At 45.0% G+C, this 19,494-nt stretch overlaps 1 protein-coding gene across 1 annotated transcript in view; it reads left to right on the top strand.

Moving 5' to 3' along the window:
- Positions 1-280: 280 nt before the first annotated feature.
- The window catches only part of ANK2 (ankyrin 2, neuronal), a gene marked incomplete at its 5' end in the record, with an annotated part of 80,422 nt that continues 61,208 nt past the window's right edge, over positions 281-19,494 (top strand). Inside the window, 13 exon segments of the mRNA XM_009069439.1 lie at positions 281-379; positions 1,018-1,215; positions 4,022-4,120; positions 4,302-4,400; positions 6,794-6,892; positions 7,120-7,323; positions 9,589-9,687; positions 10,592-10,690; positions 12,259-12,456; positions 13,918-14,016; positions 14,124-14,222; positions 16,715-16,813; positions 18,814-18,912. Of these exon segments, the coding sequence (XP_009067687.1) occupies positions 281-379; positions 1,018-1,215; positions 4,022-4,120; positions 4,302-4,400; positions 6,794-6,892; positions 7,120-7,323; positions 9,589-9,687; positions 10,592-10,690; positions 12,259-12,456; positions 13,918-14,016; positions 14,124-14,222; positions 16,715-16,813; positions 18,814-18,912 (1,590 nt within the window).

Raw genomic sequence — 19,494 nt, forward strand, 5'->3', positions numbered from 1 at the left:
CTCAAAGCCGTGCAAAGGAGAGGAGGAGGCAGTACATGCTCACATGATCTTCTTTAATAAAAGATTTCAACACACAGTGGGCTTCCTCTTGGAGATGTTCACCTCAGAGTGTCCTTTACTGGTGCAAGGAAGAACAGGATAAAACTTAATGTCAGTTAGGAGTCAAAAAAGGAGCTTTTCCATATGTGAGAGGGGCTGCATTCCTGAAAGGGTGTTCCCCAGAGTGTCAGGATGGACAGCTGGGGATGTGCTCACTTGTTTTCCCTTCTTTTCCTTAAAGGATGGACTCACCCCACTGCACTGTGCTGCAAGAAGTGGACATGACCAGGTTGTGGAGCTGCTCCTGGAGCGAGGTGCCCCACTGCTCGCACGGACCAAGGTGTGTGTGTGTGTCTCATTGGAATGTGTGAACACCTCTGTCTAACTTTCCACAGAGTTTTCAGGGTCACTGAAAGGACAAGGAAGAAGACAGGAACATTTCTGTCCTCCCAAAGGAAATGTATTAATGGGTGGAATGACCCAAAATAAGGTTTTCTTACATAATTAGGGACTATCCTTTCCAAATAAATGAAAAGTAGAGACTTCTTTGCCCCTCTCTGATGTCAGACTAAACACATGTTATGGAGTGCTACTGAAGCACTGCACTTGTGTTGCTTCCTGAGACTGCAGGACACAGAGATGGGAATGCTGGATCAGTCACTCCTGGTAGATGTTCTCTGATCCTTCATATGTGATAACAAGGACCTGTGACTTGCAGCTTCTCCTAATAGTTTTTATGGAATATTTGAGGCTTGGAAAATTATTTCAGTGTGTTCTTACCAATTTCTGGAAAACACACATCTGAGATCAATGCATTTCCTACAAATTCTGTCCCTTTGAGAGGACAGAATGAGAGGATGAGACTTTTGAAAGTAAAAACCCCACTGAGCAGCAATTCACAACAACATATCCTTCTAATACTTGCCACAATCTAAGTGAGAGTTATTAGCAGTTCTGTTCTGCTTTCTCTTGCCACAGAATGGACTCTCCCCACTCCACATGGCAGCCCAGGGGGACCACGTGGAGTGTGTCAAGCACCTGCTGCAGCACAAAGCTCCCGTGGACGATGTCACACTGGATTACCTGACTGCCCTGCACGTGGCTGCACACTGTGGCCACTATCGTGTCACCAAACTCCTCCTGGACAAGAGAGCCAACCCCAATGCTCGTGCCCTGGTAAACCTGTCCCACCTGTGTTGTGTAACAGAGCTGTCCAGGGTGGATGAATAGGTCTTGGCAGGAAAGCTAAGTGATAACTGTCAGCAAAAACAAATAGGTGCAATAGCAACCATCACACCTGATGGTTACCAGTGTTGTGTCTTGTATCATTAGGCATCACGGAACACATCCCATGTCAAGTGGTTGTAGTGTCAGGTCTGGAAGCTCTGCAGAGTTCCTAAAATCAGAGCCAGTTCTAGCTGATGTTGGCGTCATAACGTGATAAATAATATCTAAGCTTTCAGCTGAATCAGTAAATTAATTGGCACAGAGAAGATGTAGGAAGACTGATAGTTCTGCATTTATCCAGTGAGGACATTCCCCTCTATTAGGTGCCATTTTTCTTTCTTTTCAAAGAACAGTTGTTCTGACACTTGCAGGAGCCCAGGTATGATTCCTCTCACTCACTGGTAGGACCATTGCTCCTAATGGAGAGAAAAACATCACATTTGGCTCCAGGAACATTACAAGAGTCTTTAATCTATCCAAAGCCAGACAAGGTTCCAATTTTCTCTAACAGGAACTGCTGGCTGGATGGGAGTTCAGGTACCAATATATTACACCCTGTGGGGGAAAGAAAGAGTCTGTGAACACTTGAGCTGCTTCTGCATGGCTAGAAGTCTCACACTGCCTGTTGTATTCAGGGCCTCCACAGAACTGTCCCCTCAGGCCACTTGGAAGCCTTCAGCAGCTTCTTGCCCCCAGTAGGGCCCAGTGTTTTTCTGTGTAGGCTCTCCCCATCCCTCACTTCCATGGAACTGATTTTATTGACATCACTGTCTTCTGCCCTCTCATTTTTCTTGGCCTTTCCATACCCCAAAATCCTGTAACCCCCATACCGCAAAATCCTATAACCTCTCTTGCTTCTTCTTATGCTTTTGTTGTTTTGTCTTTCTCAGTATCATCTTCACTTGGTTGATGTTTTTACCCCACTGTTTCCATCCTTTCTTGTTTTTCTTGTCAGCCTTCCGATTGTCTCTAGCTGTTCTTTCCCCAGCTACCCACACATACATGTTATATTCTAGCCCCCACATCTTCTTGCTTTCCTTCCATGACCAGAAATATACCTTCTCCTCCCCCTCCCTTCCTCCCTCTCTCTCTGGGAAACATCTGAATCAAAGGGATAACCCCTCAGGCTGTTGCCTCTCTGCTCTCTTCCCACCAAACTGCTTTTTCCCCTCTCTCTTGTTTCCTCTCCCATCAGGGACTTGTCGCCTCTGGCTTGTTTATAGTGTTTAATATATTAAATTAAGCTCATCATTTCTGTTAGTGATACATTTTTTTAATCTGCCTTCTCCTCTCCCCCATCAAACTGTTCCTGACATAAATAGAAGTGGCAAAATTAAATCAACTCAGGCAGCAAAATCCAGGGAAAATATGGGAAGTTCTGAAACAGTAAAACTCCCTGTGAAATATATGAAGAGATGTTGTGTGGGAGGTAAAATATCAAATGATTTTGATTCCTTCTTTAGCAATTGCAGAAGCAGTAAGAATATTCAGCAGAGTCCTGCGATGAGATAAATGTTACAAATAATTCATTTTCAGCTAGATTTTTTAAAAGAAAAAATGGTGAATATTTGCAAAATGTTTTGGGGATACAAGCACTATGTGAGTTCTTAGCCTTTGCAATTTGTACATGCTTTAAAGCACCTTCAAATCAGCTAGTAATTAACATTTCCCCTAACAGAAACTGCCTGTAGAATAATCTGTCACGTGTCTCTTCCCACAAGCTAAGACTTCACTGCTAGGTCCTGTTTACTGCTGGTTGATTGTTTAGCAATACTGATCCTCTTTGTTAGAAAACATGGCAATTTTTCAACGCTGTCTAAAAAAATGTTACCTGTGCTTTCCACTAAAATATCCACAGATGGTGAGTAGTGTGTTTGCTTAGCTTTAGGCACACACTTAACCTGTATTAACTCAATCGCACATCGTGGCACCGTGGCTGGAATGGTGCTTCACCTCACAGACTGCGCAGACACACACAAACTAAACACGGATGCTTGGATTACAAATCAAAAGACAAAAAAAGGTGTAATCTGGGAGAAGGACTTTGTTCTTCTCTGTTACTCCATTTAAGTGGCTTTAAACTGAAAGAGAGTAGATTTAGATTAGGTATTAGGAAAAAATTCTTCCCTGTGAGGGTGCTGAGGCACTGGCACAGGTTGCCCAGAGAGGCTTTGCCTGCCTCATCCCTGGAGGTGTTTAATGCCAGGTTGGATGGGGCTTGGAGCAACCTGGGCTGGTGGAAGGTGTCCCTGCGCATCACAGAGGGTTGGAACAAGATGTACTCTAAGGTCATTTCCAACTCAAACCTGACTGTGGTTCTATGATTCTCCTAGAGAGGTAGAGAAAATGCTTTATAAGTTTCAAAAGGCACTAATTGATTCTAAAGTGAACACTATGATTTTTCATATATCCCTTGTGTCAGGCAATCTTGGGAACCACTCTAAGTCCTCCTTACAGACATGTGTGCACCCTCAGGAACTACATACAGACGTGTTCACACACACACTCAGCAGTTAGGATGGGCACATTTGTGTGTGTGGTTTGGAGGTGGAGGCTCAGTTTCCCTCCACAGCCTGAGAAGAAAGCAGCAGGACTGCTTTGTTCTGCCTCAGATCCTGGGAGATGTCTGTAATTCGTAACCTGTCGTGCTTAAACAACAGTTGCTTCTGGTCCTCTAACCCTTCTGCTCCCAGCATGGAGCTGTGTGGGAAGTGTAGCTGCATGTTTTTAACTAACATGACTGTCTTTTGCACAGAATGGTTTTACTCCACTGCACATTGCCTGCAAGAAAAATCGCATCAAAGTCATGGAACTCCTGGTGAAATATGGGGCTTCAATCCAGGCTATCACAGAGGTAGAAAAACCTTTCATGTCCTGAAGAAACATATCTCTCTCCATTTTTTTTTTTGCTTCCTTTTTTTTTTCTCTCTGTCTCTCCTGTCATGCCTCACTTTCACTTGTGTTTGATTTAAACCAAGAAGCCCTTTCCCTGTGCCCGTGCAGAGGAGTAAAACTGCTCTTGCTTTGTTTCGCAGTCGGGGCTCACACCAATACACGTGGCTGCATTTATGGGCCACTTGAACATAGTCCTCCTTCTGCTGCAGAACGGAGCCTCTCCCGATGTCACTAACATTGTGAGTATGGCTTTGACTAGAATCATCCTTGCAGTACCTCCAGAAAGGCTCTGGCCTAATATAACTCAACCAAAGGTCACGTTTGAATGGTATATTATGACTTTATTGCATTTTAGGATTAATTATTCTGGTGCCTTCAGTGAAATGGTGTATCTGTATACATTGTAAGCCACCTGTGGTTTCATGTATTCTTCAGCAATGCTTAAGGAGGTAAAGTTTTCCTTAGAAACAGGCAAAGCTCACCAAATACAGCCAAACTGGATTATAAGCCAAGTCCCACAAAGTCTGTGTTTCCATTCTGAAGGATGACATTTGAGTCCAAATGGCTCAAATTTCTGCCTGCACAACTTCCCTGGCTGCTATGGAATTGTGTCATTTCTGTCACTGAGAATGCTTAAACCCCAACAAGTAAACAAAAAAGTAAAGCTGGGGAAACTCAAGACCTTCCACTTGGACAGGAAATTCTAGGAACTGGTGGTTGAATCTGGAAAATGTGACCTTTGGGAGGTAACACAAAACGCAGAACCTGACTTACCATAGAAATCAGTGTTTGTATACCAACAGCCTAGTTACCAAGGAGAACAACAATAGGAAGAACATGATAATTTTCTAAGCTGTATTTTATGGATATTTTACTTACTGTTTGGATTAGTCAGTATGAATAAATATTCAAGCTGGGACCACCTGCACTTTGGGAGCAGCTTTTTGCCAGTAAATAAGATTATAGATAAGTGTTCCTAACAACAAAAATTCAGTAACCCAGGTTCACTGGATAAATCAGTTTTATTCAGTTAGAAAGTCTTACATGCAACCTGATATAGATATTGAGAACACAAAGTTGTTTACATGAATCTTAGACATTTTATCCTTTGTTACAGAAGCATCTTTATATGAAAACATTACTGATGGTATGAAAAGCTAGAAGAAATTCTCATGGAAGCAATTAAAAGTGTTGTGTTACCACAGAGTTTTGTGCAAAGTTTAGTTTCTGCTGCACAGGTGTCTTGGCTCTCACTTGGGAAGCTGAGCTTCCCTGTTGAATTACTGTTTCCAGAAACTAAATTGCTTTGCTAATTCAAGCACAAAAGGGTCGTTACAGAAATCTGATCTCTGGAGTGTGTGAAATGTAAACCTTGTTCACAATTTAAACAGCTCATTCTTCAGGTAATAAAGTTTATATAGATGAAATTATTAAGATTTATAGCTAGGGCTATGGGGCTCTGTTTGTTGCCTGCTCACTAATCACAGCTGGTAACACAGTGTTAATTTCAAAATGACAAGATAAATCAGCTCCTGGTGAAGAAGGTTTGGTGTAATTGGAAGTTTATAATAGCAAGCTCAGGCTGTTTCTCTCCCTGCATGAAACTGGGGACAAGAAGATATGATTCCTGATTCTGGTGTAAAAGATCAGACCAGGGTGTTCATTTTGCCAGCTGCAGTTTAATTGATAGTCAAGGGGGTAAAGGCCTTAAAGCAGAATATTTTCCTGCTCTGGTGTCAGAAAAGTGAATAATTAACACAACGAGTGATCAGTCCTGTTGTGTTCTCGTGACATAACAGGTAAATACAGAGCTCCTGGCTGTGGAACTGTCCCAGGACTGATGCACCAGCCACCAATGAGCTGCACAGGGACTGTTTGAGCCCCCTGTAGGACACTGCACCTGAGCAGAGCCCAGTTAAGCTAGAAATGCCATTGTCAAGGAATGCCTATTTTCAGTGTTCCCTGCAAACCTATGCAAAAAGTAAATGCTTTGAATGTTCCTAGTCTGAAATCCCACATCATTCCAGTCAGCTACCCAAAAATTCATATTCTCCTTCACATTTTGTGGGCTACAGAAGGCTGGAAGCAAGACTCATTGCATAGCCTGGGGACAGAGCCACACTGCTGAGCACAGATTTTACTCGTTTCATATGCTGGCTCAGTTGTGCTCAGCCATTGCAAGGCCTTAAAGTGCTGCCAGCTCCACACAGTGTGCAGGAAGGGACCATCTGGAAAAATATCTCCTTCCATCTTGAGGCTCATGTCCCTTGCAATCCCTTGAGAGAGACAGGCTCAGTGTACTCTTATCTCCTGTGAGGCACAGCAGCTCACGCACTGTTACGTGGAAAGCTGAGGAACATATGTGACCAGGGGAAGTCTATATGGAAGAGTTTTCCATAAAACAGGATTTTGTTCTGACCCTCTGCAGTGAGATTAAGTCTGGGATCACCCAGTTTGTAAACCAGAGCATACCCAGGCCCAGAGACACATTCACACACTGTTCTGAGCTGGCCATCCTGGGGCTGAAGCCGGAGCCTCAGCTGGCAGCAAGGCAGGTCTATGCACAAGTCGTGGATGGAATTTGCACTGTCAGAGCTCTGTTTGCTCATGGAATGCTTTTGCTTTCTTGCAGCGTGGAGAGACTGCATTGCACATGGCAGCACGTGCTGGGCAGGTGGAAGTAGTTCGCTGCCTCCTGAGAAACGGGGCCCTGGTTGATGCCCGAGCCAGGGTAGGTGTTCTGCTTGCTATGTTTCCTGCCTCTTCTTACTTAAAACCATGTCTGAAGCAGAGGAGTTAAAGCAATGACTTGCCACCTCCCTCTCCTCCATGATTGCCAAGTTTTGTGCTATCCCTTCCTATGAATTCTGCAACCCAACTGCATGGATAGATCAATGTGGGTGCTGTGTTTCAGAGTGGTTCTACCTGCACTAATTATCTCCTCGATTTGAGTTGTAGGAAGAACAGACTCCACTGCACATTGCCTCTCGCTTGGGTAAGACAGAGATTGTCCAACTGCTGCTGCAGCACATGGCCCACCCCGACGCCGCCACGACCAACGGGAACGGGTACACTCCACTGCACATCTCTGCCAGGGAGGGGCAGGTCGACGTTGCCTCGGTTCTCCTCGAGGCAGGGGCCTCGCACTCCATGTCCACCAAAGTAAGGCAAAATGCTTCATGTTCTTGCTTCAAGGGTTTGCTTCAAGTTGGGGCTGTTCAGACTGGACAAGAGAAGGCTGTGTGGGGACCTCAGGGCAGCTTCCAGGATCTGAAGGGGCCGCAGGGGAGCTGGAGAGGGACTCTGTGTTAGGAGCTGCAGGGACAGGACAAGGGGCAATGGGAATAAATTTAGAGAGGGAAATTTTGATTAGATATCAGGAAGAGGTTTTTTCCTGTGAGGATGGTGAGACAATGGCACAAGTTGCCCAGGGAGACTGTGGCTGCCCCAACCCTGGCAGTGTTAAAAGCCAGGTTGGATGAAGCCTTGAGCAACCTGCTCTGGTGGGAGGTGTCCCTGCCCAGGGAGGTGGTGAAGTCACCATCCTTAGAAGTGTTAAAGAGGTGTCTGGATCTCGTGCTGGAGGATATGGTTTAGGGGTTCCAGCAGTGACAGGTTAATGGTTGGACTTAATGATCTTAGACATCTCCTCCAACCTTGATGGTTCTATGATTCAATGTTCTCTGAGGTCCATTCCAACCCCTTAGCATACTGTCATAGATGCCTGTATTCCAGTGGCACAGGAGGATTTTTTTTCCATGGGGAATGTACTTTCACTCTGAGAAATTGAACTAGTTTGGGTCTTTTGCTTTGTTCTTATTTAATCAATAGCAATCCAATAGACTGGAGTAATGTACCAGAAGTTAATCAAATTTCAGCTTAATTTGCTGTCATCTAAAATGAGGAGTTTGGTTCCCACTGGAGCCAAATGCAGATCTTGATAAATACACAGGTTTGAAATGTCCTTGTTTCTCTTTTTCCCATTTATGGGTAGGGATTTTTTGGGCACAACTTTCAAGAAAGAAAAGGGGATGACAATGACACATTCTTTTATGAACAGTCCTGCTTATTCTTCATTACCTTGTTTAAACAGTGAAATAATTCTGCTCTGTGCTAGCTGAAAGGAATGTCCCTGAAACATCCAGGTCAGCATCTGTCCAGTCACATCGAATGCTGAGTCTATTTTCAGTGGCTCTATAAAGGAGGTGCCATGTGACACAACAGGCCATTTTGTCTGGGGTAATAAAAGAAATGCTCTGCAGCATCATTAGTGGGGATTTTTTTTAGCCAAAGATGTTTACCAATAGATTGCTAACAGAGCGATGAACATGTAAGAAAGTAGATATCTGTGAAGAGAATTACATGCCAAGAGATCTTGTCTAAGTTTATCACATTTGATTAAGTGAGAATCACATAACTGTCACTGTTTAAAAGAGCACCTTTGGTTTTACAGCTGGAGCTTACAGCATGTTTTTGAACACCAGGGTGTCTTCCAGGGTTTTAGAAGACTAAACCAGCAATTTCCAAATTATGATCCACGGATTACTGGGAGTGCTCACTGTTCTCCTTTCATCCAGCTGTTAAATCACATTAGAGCAGCTAAAAATACACTAAATACGTTCCTAATTCCCCATATTGCTTGATGGCAATTACTCCTGCAGGAACATTCTCTAATGATGAATAGGAGATGTAGCCCACTAGATAATATCTCTACAGACCTGTGATTCATGAACTGCAAATGTTTGAGATTGCCTGATACAAACTCTTTTTGAGGTGGGATTAATGGAACTAAATGATAATGATAATGAACATTAAACACCACTTATGTGCCAGGCAAATAGGTCATTGCAGCTTCCCAAAATCCCTGTCAGGCAGCAGTGCAGGCTGCCACCTACTGTCATACATCCATGAGTTTTCCTTGTCCGTTTTGAAATTAAAATAGGCAAAGATCAGGGGGGTTTTTTTTAGCTGCGGCAGGGCTTGGTGACTGTATGAATACATGAGTCTAAATACCAATCATTTTTTGACAAACACTAATGGAGGAATGTGAAGTTTGGAGCTTTTCTGACTGAATTTAGTTGGTGTTTCAGTGTAACTGGTAACAGTGGGTACAGGAAATATTCCTAAAGCTGTTACCATGAAACAAAAAAGGTGCAGCTGGTTTGGGGTGTCAGTTTGAAGAAGTGCCTCCATTGCCCCCAGATGAAATGCCTGACAGCACATACGTAGGAAAGAATAACAAAAGGCAAAGTATTTTGTTGTGTTTCATGCTCTCAAAGATCTTTAAGAGAGATGCTGCTCTTTCTAGGTCTGCTGCCCCTTCTGAGAGCTAGAACATAGGGTGACGAATAATACATGGTTCTTAAAAGAAAGATGTCAGTGTGACCTTTAATGCAGACATCTGGTTTATCTCCTGGGATTTTTCAGAAGGGATTCACACCTCTGCATGTGGCAGCCAAGTATGGGAGCCTGGAAGTGGCAAAGCTCCTGCTGCAGCGTCGTGCCTGTCCTGATTCCGCTGGCAAGGTACTGCTGGGAAAGAAAATGAGTCAGCAGCATGTTGCCTTCTTCCTTGGGGAAGAACTGTGTGGAATATGCACATGCAGCTGCTTTTGCATGGCAGCTGTGGCTTTGCTGGGGTTGTGCTCCCCCAGGGCTATGGCTGCGTGCTGATACCCAGTGCATCAGGTTTGGGTTCCTGGCAAGAAGGTGCACAGCAGCTCTGAGGGCAGATAGTGTCTGTGGCTCAGCAGCAGTTCCATCAAGCTACCTAAATTCCTAATGGATAAACACAGGGGCTAGTTTCCCCGTGCTGTGGGAGTTGCCTGGTGTTGCGTGATGCAGCCCTGTGGCTGCCACCCTGGGTCACCTTCCCACTGCTTCTCCCCACTAACTGGGTTGCCTGCTGGGGTTGTGAACTTGCCCTCCAACTCCACTGCCCCCTGGTCCCCTCCAGCCCCACTGACTCCTGGTCCCCTCTGCCCATCACAGCCCCCTGGTCCCCTCCATCCCCACAGCCCTCTGGTCCCTTCTGTCCCCACCGTGCCCTGGTCTCCTCCATCCCCACTGACCCCCATCCCCTCTGCCCCTTGCAGTCCCCTGGTACCCTCCGTCCTCACTGACCACTGATCCCCTCCATCCCTGTTGACCCGAAGTCCCCTCTGTCCCGTGTAGTCCCGTGGTTCCCTCAGTCTCCTGGTCCCCTCCAACCCCTCTGCCCCTTGCAGCTCCCTGGTCCCCTCCATCCCACTGCCTTCCATTCCCCTCTGCCCCTCGCAGCCCCCTGGTCCTCTCCATCCCCACTGCGCTCTGGTCCTCTCTGCCCCTTGCAAACCCCTGGTCACCTCCACAGCCCCTAACTACGTCCCAGCCCTAACTGCGTTCCCATAGCCCTAACTGTGGTCCCATCCCTAACCCGCTCCCCTTGCAGAACGGGCTGACTCCGCTGCACGTGGCGGCTCACTACGACAACCAGAAGGTGGCGCTGCTGCTGCTGGAGAAAGGCGCCTCGCCCCACGCCACGGCCAAGGTGAGACCCAGCCCGAGCGAGCGGGGACGGTCGGGGATGCTCGGGGCAGCCCTGAGAGCATCCATCCCTGCCAGAGCTTTAGTCACAGCTGGAAGTCACTCACTGTTGTGCAACACGAGCAGTGGTGTTGTGTTGTGTTGTTGACACCACAACCTGGTGTCCTCAACATGAGAAGGACATGGAACTGTTGGAGCAAGTCCAGAGGAGGCCACGAAGTTGATAGGGGACGGGAGCATCTCCCCTGTGAAGACAGGCTGAGAAAGTTGGGGCTGTTCAGCCTGGAGAAGACTGCATGGAGACCTCATAGCAACTTTTCAATATCTGAAGGGGCTGCAAGGAGCCAGAGAGGGACTCTGTGTTAGGAACTGCAGTGATAGGACAAGGGAAAATGAATTCAAACTGAACGAGGGAAAATTTAGGTTAAATATTAGAAAAAGGTTTTTCCCTGTGAGGGTAGTGAGACACTGGCACAGGCTGCCCCAACCCTGGCAGTGTTCAAGGCCAGGCTGGATGAAGCTTTGAGCAACCTGGTCTGGTTTAGGTTAGATATTAGGAAGAGATTTGCTATGGGAAGAGTGCTCAGGCATTGGAATGGGCTGCCCAGGAAGGGGGTGGATTCACCATCCCTGGAGGTTTTCAAGATGGGACTAGATGTGGCACTTAGTGCCATGGTTTAGTAACCATGGTAGGGTTGGACTTGATGATCTTGGAGGTCTCTTCCAACCTGGTTGATTCTATGATTCTATAATCTGTAAGGTGCATTTCAACTCTTAAATTCTGTGATTCTATGTGTACTTCCTGACCATGCACACGGGGAATTCACTCCAGGGTTAGGAGCAATGTTGTAGTGCCACTGTGCAGGGCAAAGGCTCCTGGAAGGGGAAAATAGGGACCAAACTGGACACCAGAATGTCCTTTGTCTCTCTGTTCAGGGCTTGTATTGTGGCTGTGGTTTTTGTAGTGGAGAGCAGGGTAATTTGTTAAACCTCCTATTTAAATAAACCAATCACAGACCAACTAACCAACCACCACAGCAGGACTTGTCTGCTGCCACCCAGGATTGTGCTACAAAGCAATTAGGAAGTTGTCTTATTGCCAGAAAAAAATGCCGTTGTGCTGTGGCATAAATGGTTAATTCCATGGCAAAAACACTCCTCCCCATCCCCAGTGACTGACACACATTTCAGAATTCCATATGCAAACACATCACTGCCCACAGGCTCCAGACAAAAGGGCATAATGCAATGAAAAGTGTGCACCCTTCACAGGGAATGTCAGTCAGCAGGCAAAGGAGAATATTTGCAGCACGGGTTGTACAAAGTGTAGGTGTCAAGCTCAGGGTAATTTGAAGGTGTCAGAGGAAGAGTCCTGCCCACCCTGGCAAGGGCTTTGTTCTGCTTCAGGCAAGGAAAACAGCAGATGGACAAAGCAGCACAACAGCAGGGCCATGTCTGGCCTTGAAAATTTAATGAACTCTCATCTTTAATAGTAAGGCTAACATCAAATCGTATGGTTTATGGTGCCTGACTTATTAAGCTTGTGTTAACTTCATTCTCCTTTTATGTTAGAACGGCTACACCCCTCTGCATATCGCTGCCAAGAAAAACCAGATGCAGATAGCTACCACTCTGTTGAACTATGGGGCTGAGACCAACATTTTGACCAAGCAGGGAGTCACCCCTCTTCACTTGGCCTCCCAAGAAGGTCACACTGACATGGTGACACTGCTTTTGGAGAAAGGATCCAACATCCATGTGGCAACAAAGGTAACTCACAACCAGAGACAAAATACTGTGGGTGGGAGCATCCAGTGAGATGCAAAGTGCAGTGTAGGAATGATGTTGTATTGTCAGGAATTCTCAGCTTCACGTCCCTATATACCTATTTGTGGCTCTGCAGGAGTGACACAGGTGGGTGAAGGGTAAACGTGAGAAGAGAATATCCAGGACTGGCAAATAATCAGCTGCTTAATTGTGTAATTACTAGCTGTAGTGGGTAATCTACAGGAGGAGCTGTGGCTGTTTGCCACTGGAGGAAACGTACATAACACCTGGCTCTGACAGTGAGGTTAAAGGAGGAAAGGCAGGCCAAGAGGATATTTTTGAGTATTCAGGAAGGATAGGGCTGCAGGAGCTTTTATTGTGCTGCATCCTTGCCACCTCTCAGGTGTTTTGCATGTGCTCCTGAAGTTCTACATTAGATGCAAAGGAAGAGGAATGTAAAATTCTGAAGTTTGTGGGTCCATGGGCAGATTTAACCACATGTATTGGAAACTTGAGAGCTACAGCCTGAGATAGTTCAGTGCTCTTGCCAGAAAAGGCTCTTTTTCTCATGTATTCACCCTTCAGCCCTTTTCCCAAGTGAAGAAATTGACAGTGTCTGGCAAATAGCAAAGCAACATTATTACTGGAATAGAGACTGAGGAGACACCTATGGAAGACCTTTCCAGTTTTGGGTTTTTTTTAATGGTTGTACATCACAACTTTTCATAGAAAACAAGTTGCTCAAAAAACCCCGCCATTATTGTAGATCTTCATAGGTGACCAGATTTATCCAGAGATATAAATATCTTATTTATATATAAATCTTATTTACTGAGGATGAAAAACCTGCAGCTTTTGCTCATACAAGTCAGAGTAGAAGGCTCACATCTCTCCTTATCTGGAATTAATGTATCCTGCTGATACAAGCAGGCTGATTTTCATTTCTCATACAGCATTTGTTCAGTGCCTTGTTCACAAGGAAGCACTCTGTGTGTGTGATCACAGAGAGCTTTCAGCTAAAGACTGCATCCTTTTCCTTGGCATCTTTGAGTGGGATCTATTTCTGGAGTTAATTTCTCCATTCTGACTCGTGCCTGCAGTTGTCAAGGTTCCCTTTCCCATCTGAGTAGTGGGAAGCGCAGTGAATGTGCTTCCCTAATTTATTAATGGGCTCCTCAGCTTCCCAAGTGACACCATTGTAGCAAATCTGAGTGTGAGCATTGATGCCTGAAAGTTTTCCTCTAGGGTTGTGGTGATGTAATTGCTTTGGAGCTGTTTGTCAGTTGGAACAGGAGCAACATCAACTCTACTTTGTTTCAAAACACCACCCATGCTCAGAAGCTATAGTTAGGATCTGTTCATGTTTTAAAGATGAGGAAGTGGGAAAGTCTAGATTTCATTCCTCATGTAAAATAGAGGTTTATTTTTATTTTTATCTATTTATTTTGTGTATTCCCCCTCCAGGCTGGACTGACATCCTTACACCTTGCAGCCCAGGAGGATAAAGTGAATGTAGCTGAAATACTCACCAAACATGGTGCAAACCAGGATGCTCAGACAAAGGTAAATCATGGGGTGGCTGCTGTCTCCAGAACGCCAAAGGATGCTACCCGTGTCCAAGGAATGCTCCCCTGAGCCTGCAGTGTTACTTCTTTGTTCTCTTCTTGTAGCTTGGTTATACACCTTTAATTGTGGCCTGTCACTATGGAAACATCAAAATGGTGAATTTTCTTCTCAAGCATGGAGCAAATGTCAATGCTAAAACTAAGGTAAAGAATCTTTCATTGCTTTGCTTTTGCTCTTTACTAAGAACATAGTAACCCAGCACAGGATCCTTTTCACTTGGAAGCTGTAATCCTGGGCATGGGAGTGTCAACATGCAGTGATCCATGGCTGTAGTGGAATGTCTCCTCTCTGCTCCATCTCATTGTGTCGTGTACAGGAAAGAAAAGTCAGATAACAAGCTGACAAATGCAAGTTTGTTTCTGATCTCATTTACACATGGTTTACACCAGTGTAACACCACTGTGCTGTCAAACTAGTAAGTTACAATTCAGACACTTTCAGGGTGATGCCAGGTTCTCTCCAATCTGCTGGGAGAAGAGTGGGAAGAGTTACTGCTGTTCCATGTGTGGGTGGTGACTCTGGGAGAGCAAGCAGCTGTGGTGGGGGAATGCAGTTCACTGAAGGCAGGTTTGGGGGGTTTGAGGAGAATCTGGGTTCACTGGTACTAACTAGTACTCACACCGAAATGGGCCAAAGTTGGAACAAAGCCCACTGGTATCAGCAGTTTCTCCTAGGATAAACTGGTAGGCACACCAGCTCAATGGGATGTGTTTCGTAGCAAGAGTTGTGTATCTCCTGAGTATACACAGGTTCTGGTGACAGCAGCAGTGTGTGGCACCCCATATATCATCACATCACCTTATCATAAAGAGAAGGCTAACTCAGGAGCTGCAGGGCTTCGGTTAGATACAGCTGGATTTAGGCAATAGCAAGCTGCTACTTTCAGGCTGGATGTCTTTGGATCAACATGAAGCAGCCTATGGATATTTCTAGTGATGCACTTAGTAAGAACCCAACAAAATCCTAGCCTTGCGGTCTGCTGGTCCCTCTGGTCATCTCCAGTGTCCTCAGCTGTGACTTTATGGGGTGGATTCATTTCTCAAAGTAGCACTTGTTTCACCACCATGATCACAGCTCAGTGTGGTAAGAAACAGCCAAGTAAGTAAATGAAAGATTCTGGCCCATCCCTCCTGGGATTACCTAAAACCAATGGGCAAAACCCAGGGATTCCAAAAGGACAGGCAACACTCCTAGAGAAAGAGCTGATGAGAATTAATAAAGCAGACACTAGCAGGATCCAAACAATAGCTGCCAAGATATTCAGCTGAGGAATCTGGAGGCTACCTAAGGGGACAGATAAACTTGTGCCTTTAGTATCAAGTCTCTATCTATGTCTGAGGGGCCACTGGGCCAGATTCTGATGCCATTTCTGCAGGTATTTCTCTTGTTTAGAATAGTTTCTTAAAAGTCAGCAAGTTTGTATGAGGCAGTGATTCTCCAAAGCCTCACACCTAGGGACCAATAAAAATCCTGGCAGTGTGTCAGCTGGCACTATGTACTCAGCTTAAAGAGCAAATCCATCCTGGCTGGATTCAGGATAGGCATGTTAAAGAATAAGTAACCTCTGTTGCAGCTTTGTCTCTTAGCTAGAGAAAACCTTCATATTGCTTTGTGCCAGTGACAAACAACACGGCTGAATTCTGTTTTGGAAGGACTGCACTTAAGTGAAGACAGTGGATTTGCTTTGCACTAGAACTGCAAATATAAGAACTGTAACAGTTCTGAACTATCACAGTTTAATTAGCAGTGCAAAGCATTACTGGCATCTGTGAGTTTGCAACAGAGATAACTCTCAGTGTGTGTTTCAGAGCCTGCCCCAGGCTTTATGTAAGTGTACAGTGAGATCAACTCAATGTTTTCTTCCAGTTTCTTCTTTGCTTGCTTTCAAAGCCAATTGCAAGTAATTTTGTAAATGACTTGCCTGACTGGACTTACACAATGTCATCTCAGCTCAGCCAGCTGAAATACACTTTTGTTGTGTTTCTGTATTGTGTGGCTCTAGAATGAATCACTGAAGCAGATAAGTATATGGAGTTAAATGTGTTTATTAATACAGACATTGTGTGCATGTTTCTAAGTGTAATTACAGCTTGGTCCAGCCTTTGGAAGGCAAGGTAAAGCTAAAATTGATTGACATTTGTAATGGGTATATGTTGTTAGCCTTTTAAAAAGCAAATGGGCTCTAATCACGGCTGTTCAAAATTATATGGATTTTTAATTGGCTCAGATATTCCAAAGGCAAATCTTGGGGCTTCTGTTGAAAACTAAGATGTGAGAGGAAGAGGAATGTTCTCTTCCTCAGCTATGATTCTATGCCCTTAACATGCTACTTGAACTTTGCTGTTCCTCATTGTTCCTCCCTCTGATTTAGGAACTGAGGGAAAAATGTCTGTTCAGAGATTTCTTATATTGTGAGATAAAGATGATTTATGGATAAAAATATTACCTTCCTTTATATTTTCATTAAACTAGGGAAGGAGAACTATTATTGCTGAAGATTTATTACCTTTGTGTCGATCGATGGCATAATTTATATTTGAAATGTTTCCAGAGGAGCAGAAGGAAGAGAAGTGTCTAATCTGGTACTTGTTGTTCTTTGTTTGTTTGCTTTTGCTGTCACCACTGTGGACAACAGAATGGGTACACCCCTCTTCACCAAGCTGCTCAGCAAGGCCACACTCACATCATCAACGTTCTCCTCCAGCACGGGGCCAAGCCCAACGCCATCACCACTGTAAGTCTGTGACGTGCCAGTGGGAGCTCATTTCCCTGGGCAGTTCTTTGCTTTCCTTTCTTAGGGCTTGAGTCAAGCCTTTGTTTTGGTGCAAGTATTCCTCCTACAGCTGGTTGTCAGATGTGTAAATGTCATGTCCTCTGCTCTTCCTTATCCTCTTAAGGTAGTTCAGATCTGGTCTAAGTGTGCACTGAGCTAAATGTGAGGTGGGGAAATGGATTTCTGAGCTGCAGGGATGGGCTGGCCACAGCTGGAGGTGCTGGGCTAGGTCAGTTTCCCTCTGCCTCAACAGTTCTATATGTGAATCGATATCTCCATAAGGATTTTTCCATAAAAATTATGGAGAAATCAAACCTTGGGCTTTTTTATGTTTTAAAGATTTAGACCTAAATTTCTGTCCCTCTGACCACTGGATCTGTTTCAGGTTTTTACTGAGTTCAGTGATGTTAATTCCTCCTCCAAGACCATCACTAACTTCTGGCACAGCTCCTTCTCTGCAGTCAGCCAGGAATGCAACTGTCCTATTTCACACTGATGTTGTTATTAGTCACCTTTAATTGGGTGATTGTTACAATGTAACCAGAGTGTCCAAAACTCGTGTCATTCCCTGGAGTGGATCAGCTTTCCATGTGCATATGGTGTGCATGCTTAACTCAGCACCAATGCCCTGGAATGGTCCTGGAATGATCACATTGAAGAGTCTGTGTGAAGTGATCCAAAATAGCAGTTTGTGCACCAGATCAAGTGAGAGACCAGTGTAGGTACCTTCTGGGGCTGTAGGTACTATTGGGTGTGTTCAGCCAAAGGTCTCTCCACTTGATTTCAGTCCTCATGTTGGGGTTGTCCTGCCCAAATCTACCCCAAGTCCAAGCAGGATCTTAAGGATGTGTCTTTGTTGCACAGTTTGGCTGCTTCATCAGGTGATAAATCTGTTCCTGTCCACACAAAGCGACCCCTGCCCTGAGATAGGAGAGAATTTCAACCTGAGACTTCTGGCAGGGGCAGGTGGGAATGGGATTTGAGCAGTTAATGTGCAAGTGACAGTCACATTATTTGTGCTGTGAAGATGTTAATCTAGTCATTTTGTGCCGCTAATCCACAAACCCTGTGTTGGTTCAGGGTTGCTGAGCCAGACTAATACAGAAGAATTTAAATTATAGATAACTAAAGGCCGCACTGAAGTAGAGAGAAGCCCTCAGGCTGATATCCTGCACATGGCACAGTGGTGTCACAAGAGAAATCACTTCAGTGCAAAGAGTGGCACAGTGACATTCCATGATTCCCCAGTAGCCCAGCATGTTGTCCCTTGCCACTGTTCCAGGTGATGGCAAGGAGATAAAAGAACTAAACACGTACTAAATCATCATTTTAATGTGCATTTGATGATTGTCACATCTGTATATCACAGGCATCAAACTGCAAATAAATGCAGTTAAATTGATATTAATTCCCCACTCCCTGACCTTAAATAGGTTCGTTTTGTCTTTGCTACATCATTAGCTTTGGTATACTTTTATTGGAGATACATTTTTGTTGTAAGAAGGGATAGAAGTGTGTGTGGGCAACACAGCTGTAATCCCGTGTTCCCAGGGAGGGAATTGTACCTGTTAAAGATGTAACAGTTTCAACTGGGAGCAATACTGTGACAAGTTAGAATATTTTTATTTTGAGGTGTGTTTGTGGTGTCTATGCAGAACACAACCTCCTGCAGGCAGGACACTGCTGTATGGTGAAGTGCGAGCCCTGAAGGGTTAAACCATACAGCACTGAGTGTTTGGACTCTGGCAGATGTGTGTTGTGTTGCCATGGCGATGGGGGCTATAGTCTTAAAGAAGTTGCAAAGCCAGAGTCAGATGTAAGGGTAAGAAAGCCGTGATTTTCCTAGGCTGTGCCTTGTTTTGGATGGAAATGCTGGCTCATGCAGCGTGGGGAGTGAGCTCATTGGTCCTCAGCACAGTCCTCCCTCTCACGGCTCTCTCCCCCTCTCCCTGTTCCCTCAGAATGGTAACACTGCCTTAGCCATCGCCAGGCGCCTCGGATACATCTCCGTGGTCGATACGCTGAAGGTTGTAACGGAGGAGATCACCACCACCACAACTGTGAGTTGCAGATGCATTCAAATGTCTCTCTTCTTTATTCAGACTGTTGTCTTTTTCCTCTGCCCTCAGGCTCGCCATGTATCTCTCTCCTTTAATTTTGTCTCCTGGTTTTAGTCCCCCTGTTCTGTTGGATTTTTGCTTTCAGTGTAGCTTTTGAGCATGTGGAAGTGTGTGCAACACGACAGGCTTCACTGAGCTAGGGACCAAACTCAGTGTACATACAGATGGAAAACTGCAGTTCAAAAGCAGAGCCAAACTTTTCTAGGTGTGGGTCTGAGCTGCAAACCCAAAGTCTCCAAGTTTGTGCATTGTTTTTTAGATCCTGTCCCTTTTCTCTATTTCCCTTTTCACCTCTCCTTTTCCATCTGTCCTTACATCTCCACACTTTTGGCACCTCCTGGGGCTCAACCCTTCAGCACACCACAGAGAGCATCTTCACGTGTGGACTGTACCAGCCATGGCCTGGTGCCAAGCCTAGTGATGCTCCCTGTGAATCACATCCATCATCTCCTTACTCGAGTCACTTCCAGTTGAAACACATCCTGTTTTTCCAAAATACAAAGGAATCTTTCCTGATGTGCT

Source organism: Acanthisitta chloris, unplaced genomic scaffold (assembly GCF_000695815.1).
Source record: "Acanthisitta chloris isolate BGI_N310 unplaced genomic scaffold, ASM69581v1 scaffold40362, whole genome shotgun sequence".
Classification (NCBI taxonomy): Eukaryota; Metazoa; Chordata; class Aves; order Passeriformes; family Acanthisittidae; genus Acanthisitta; species Acanthisitta chloris.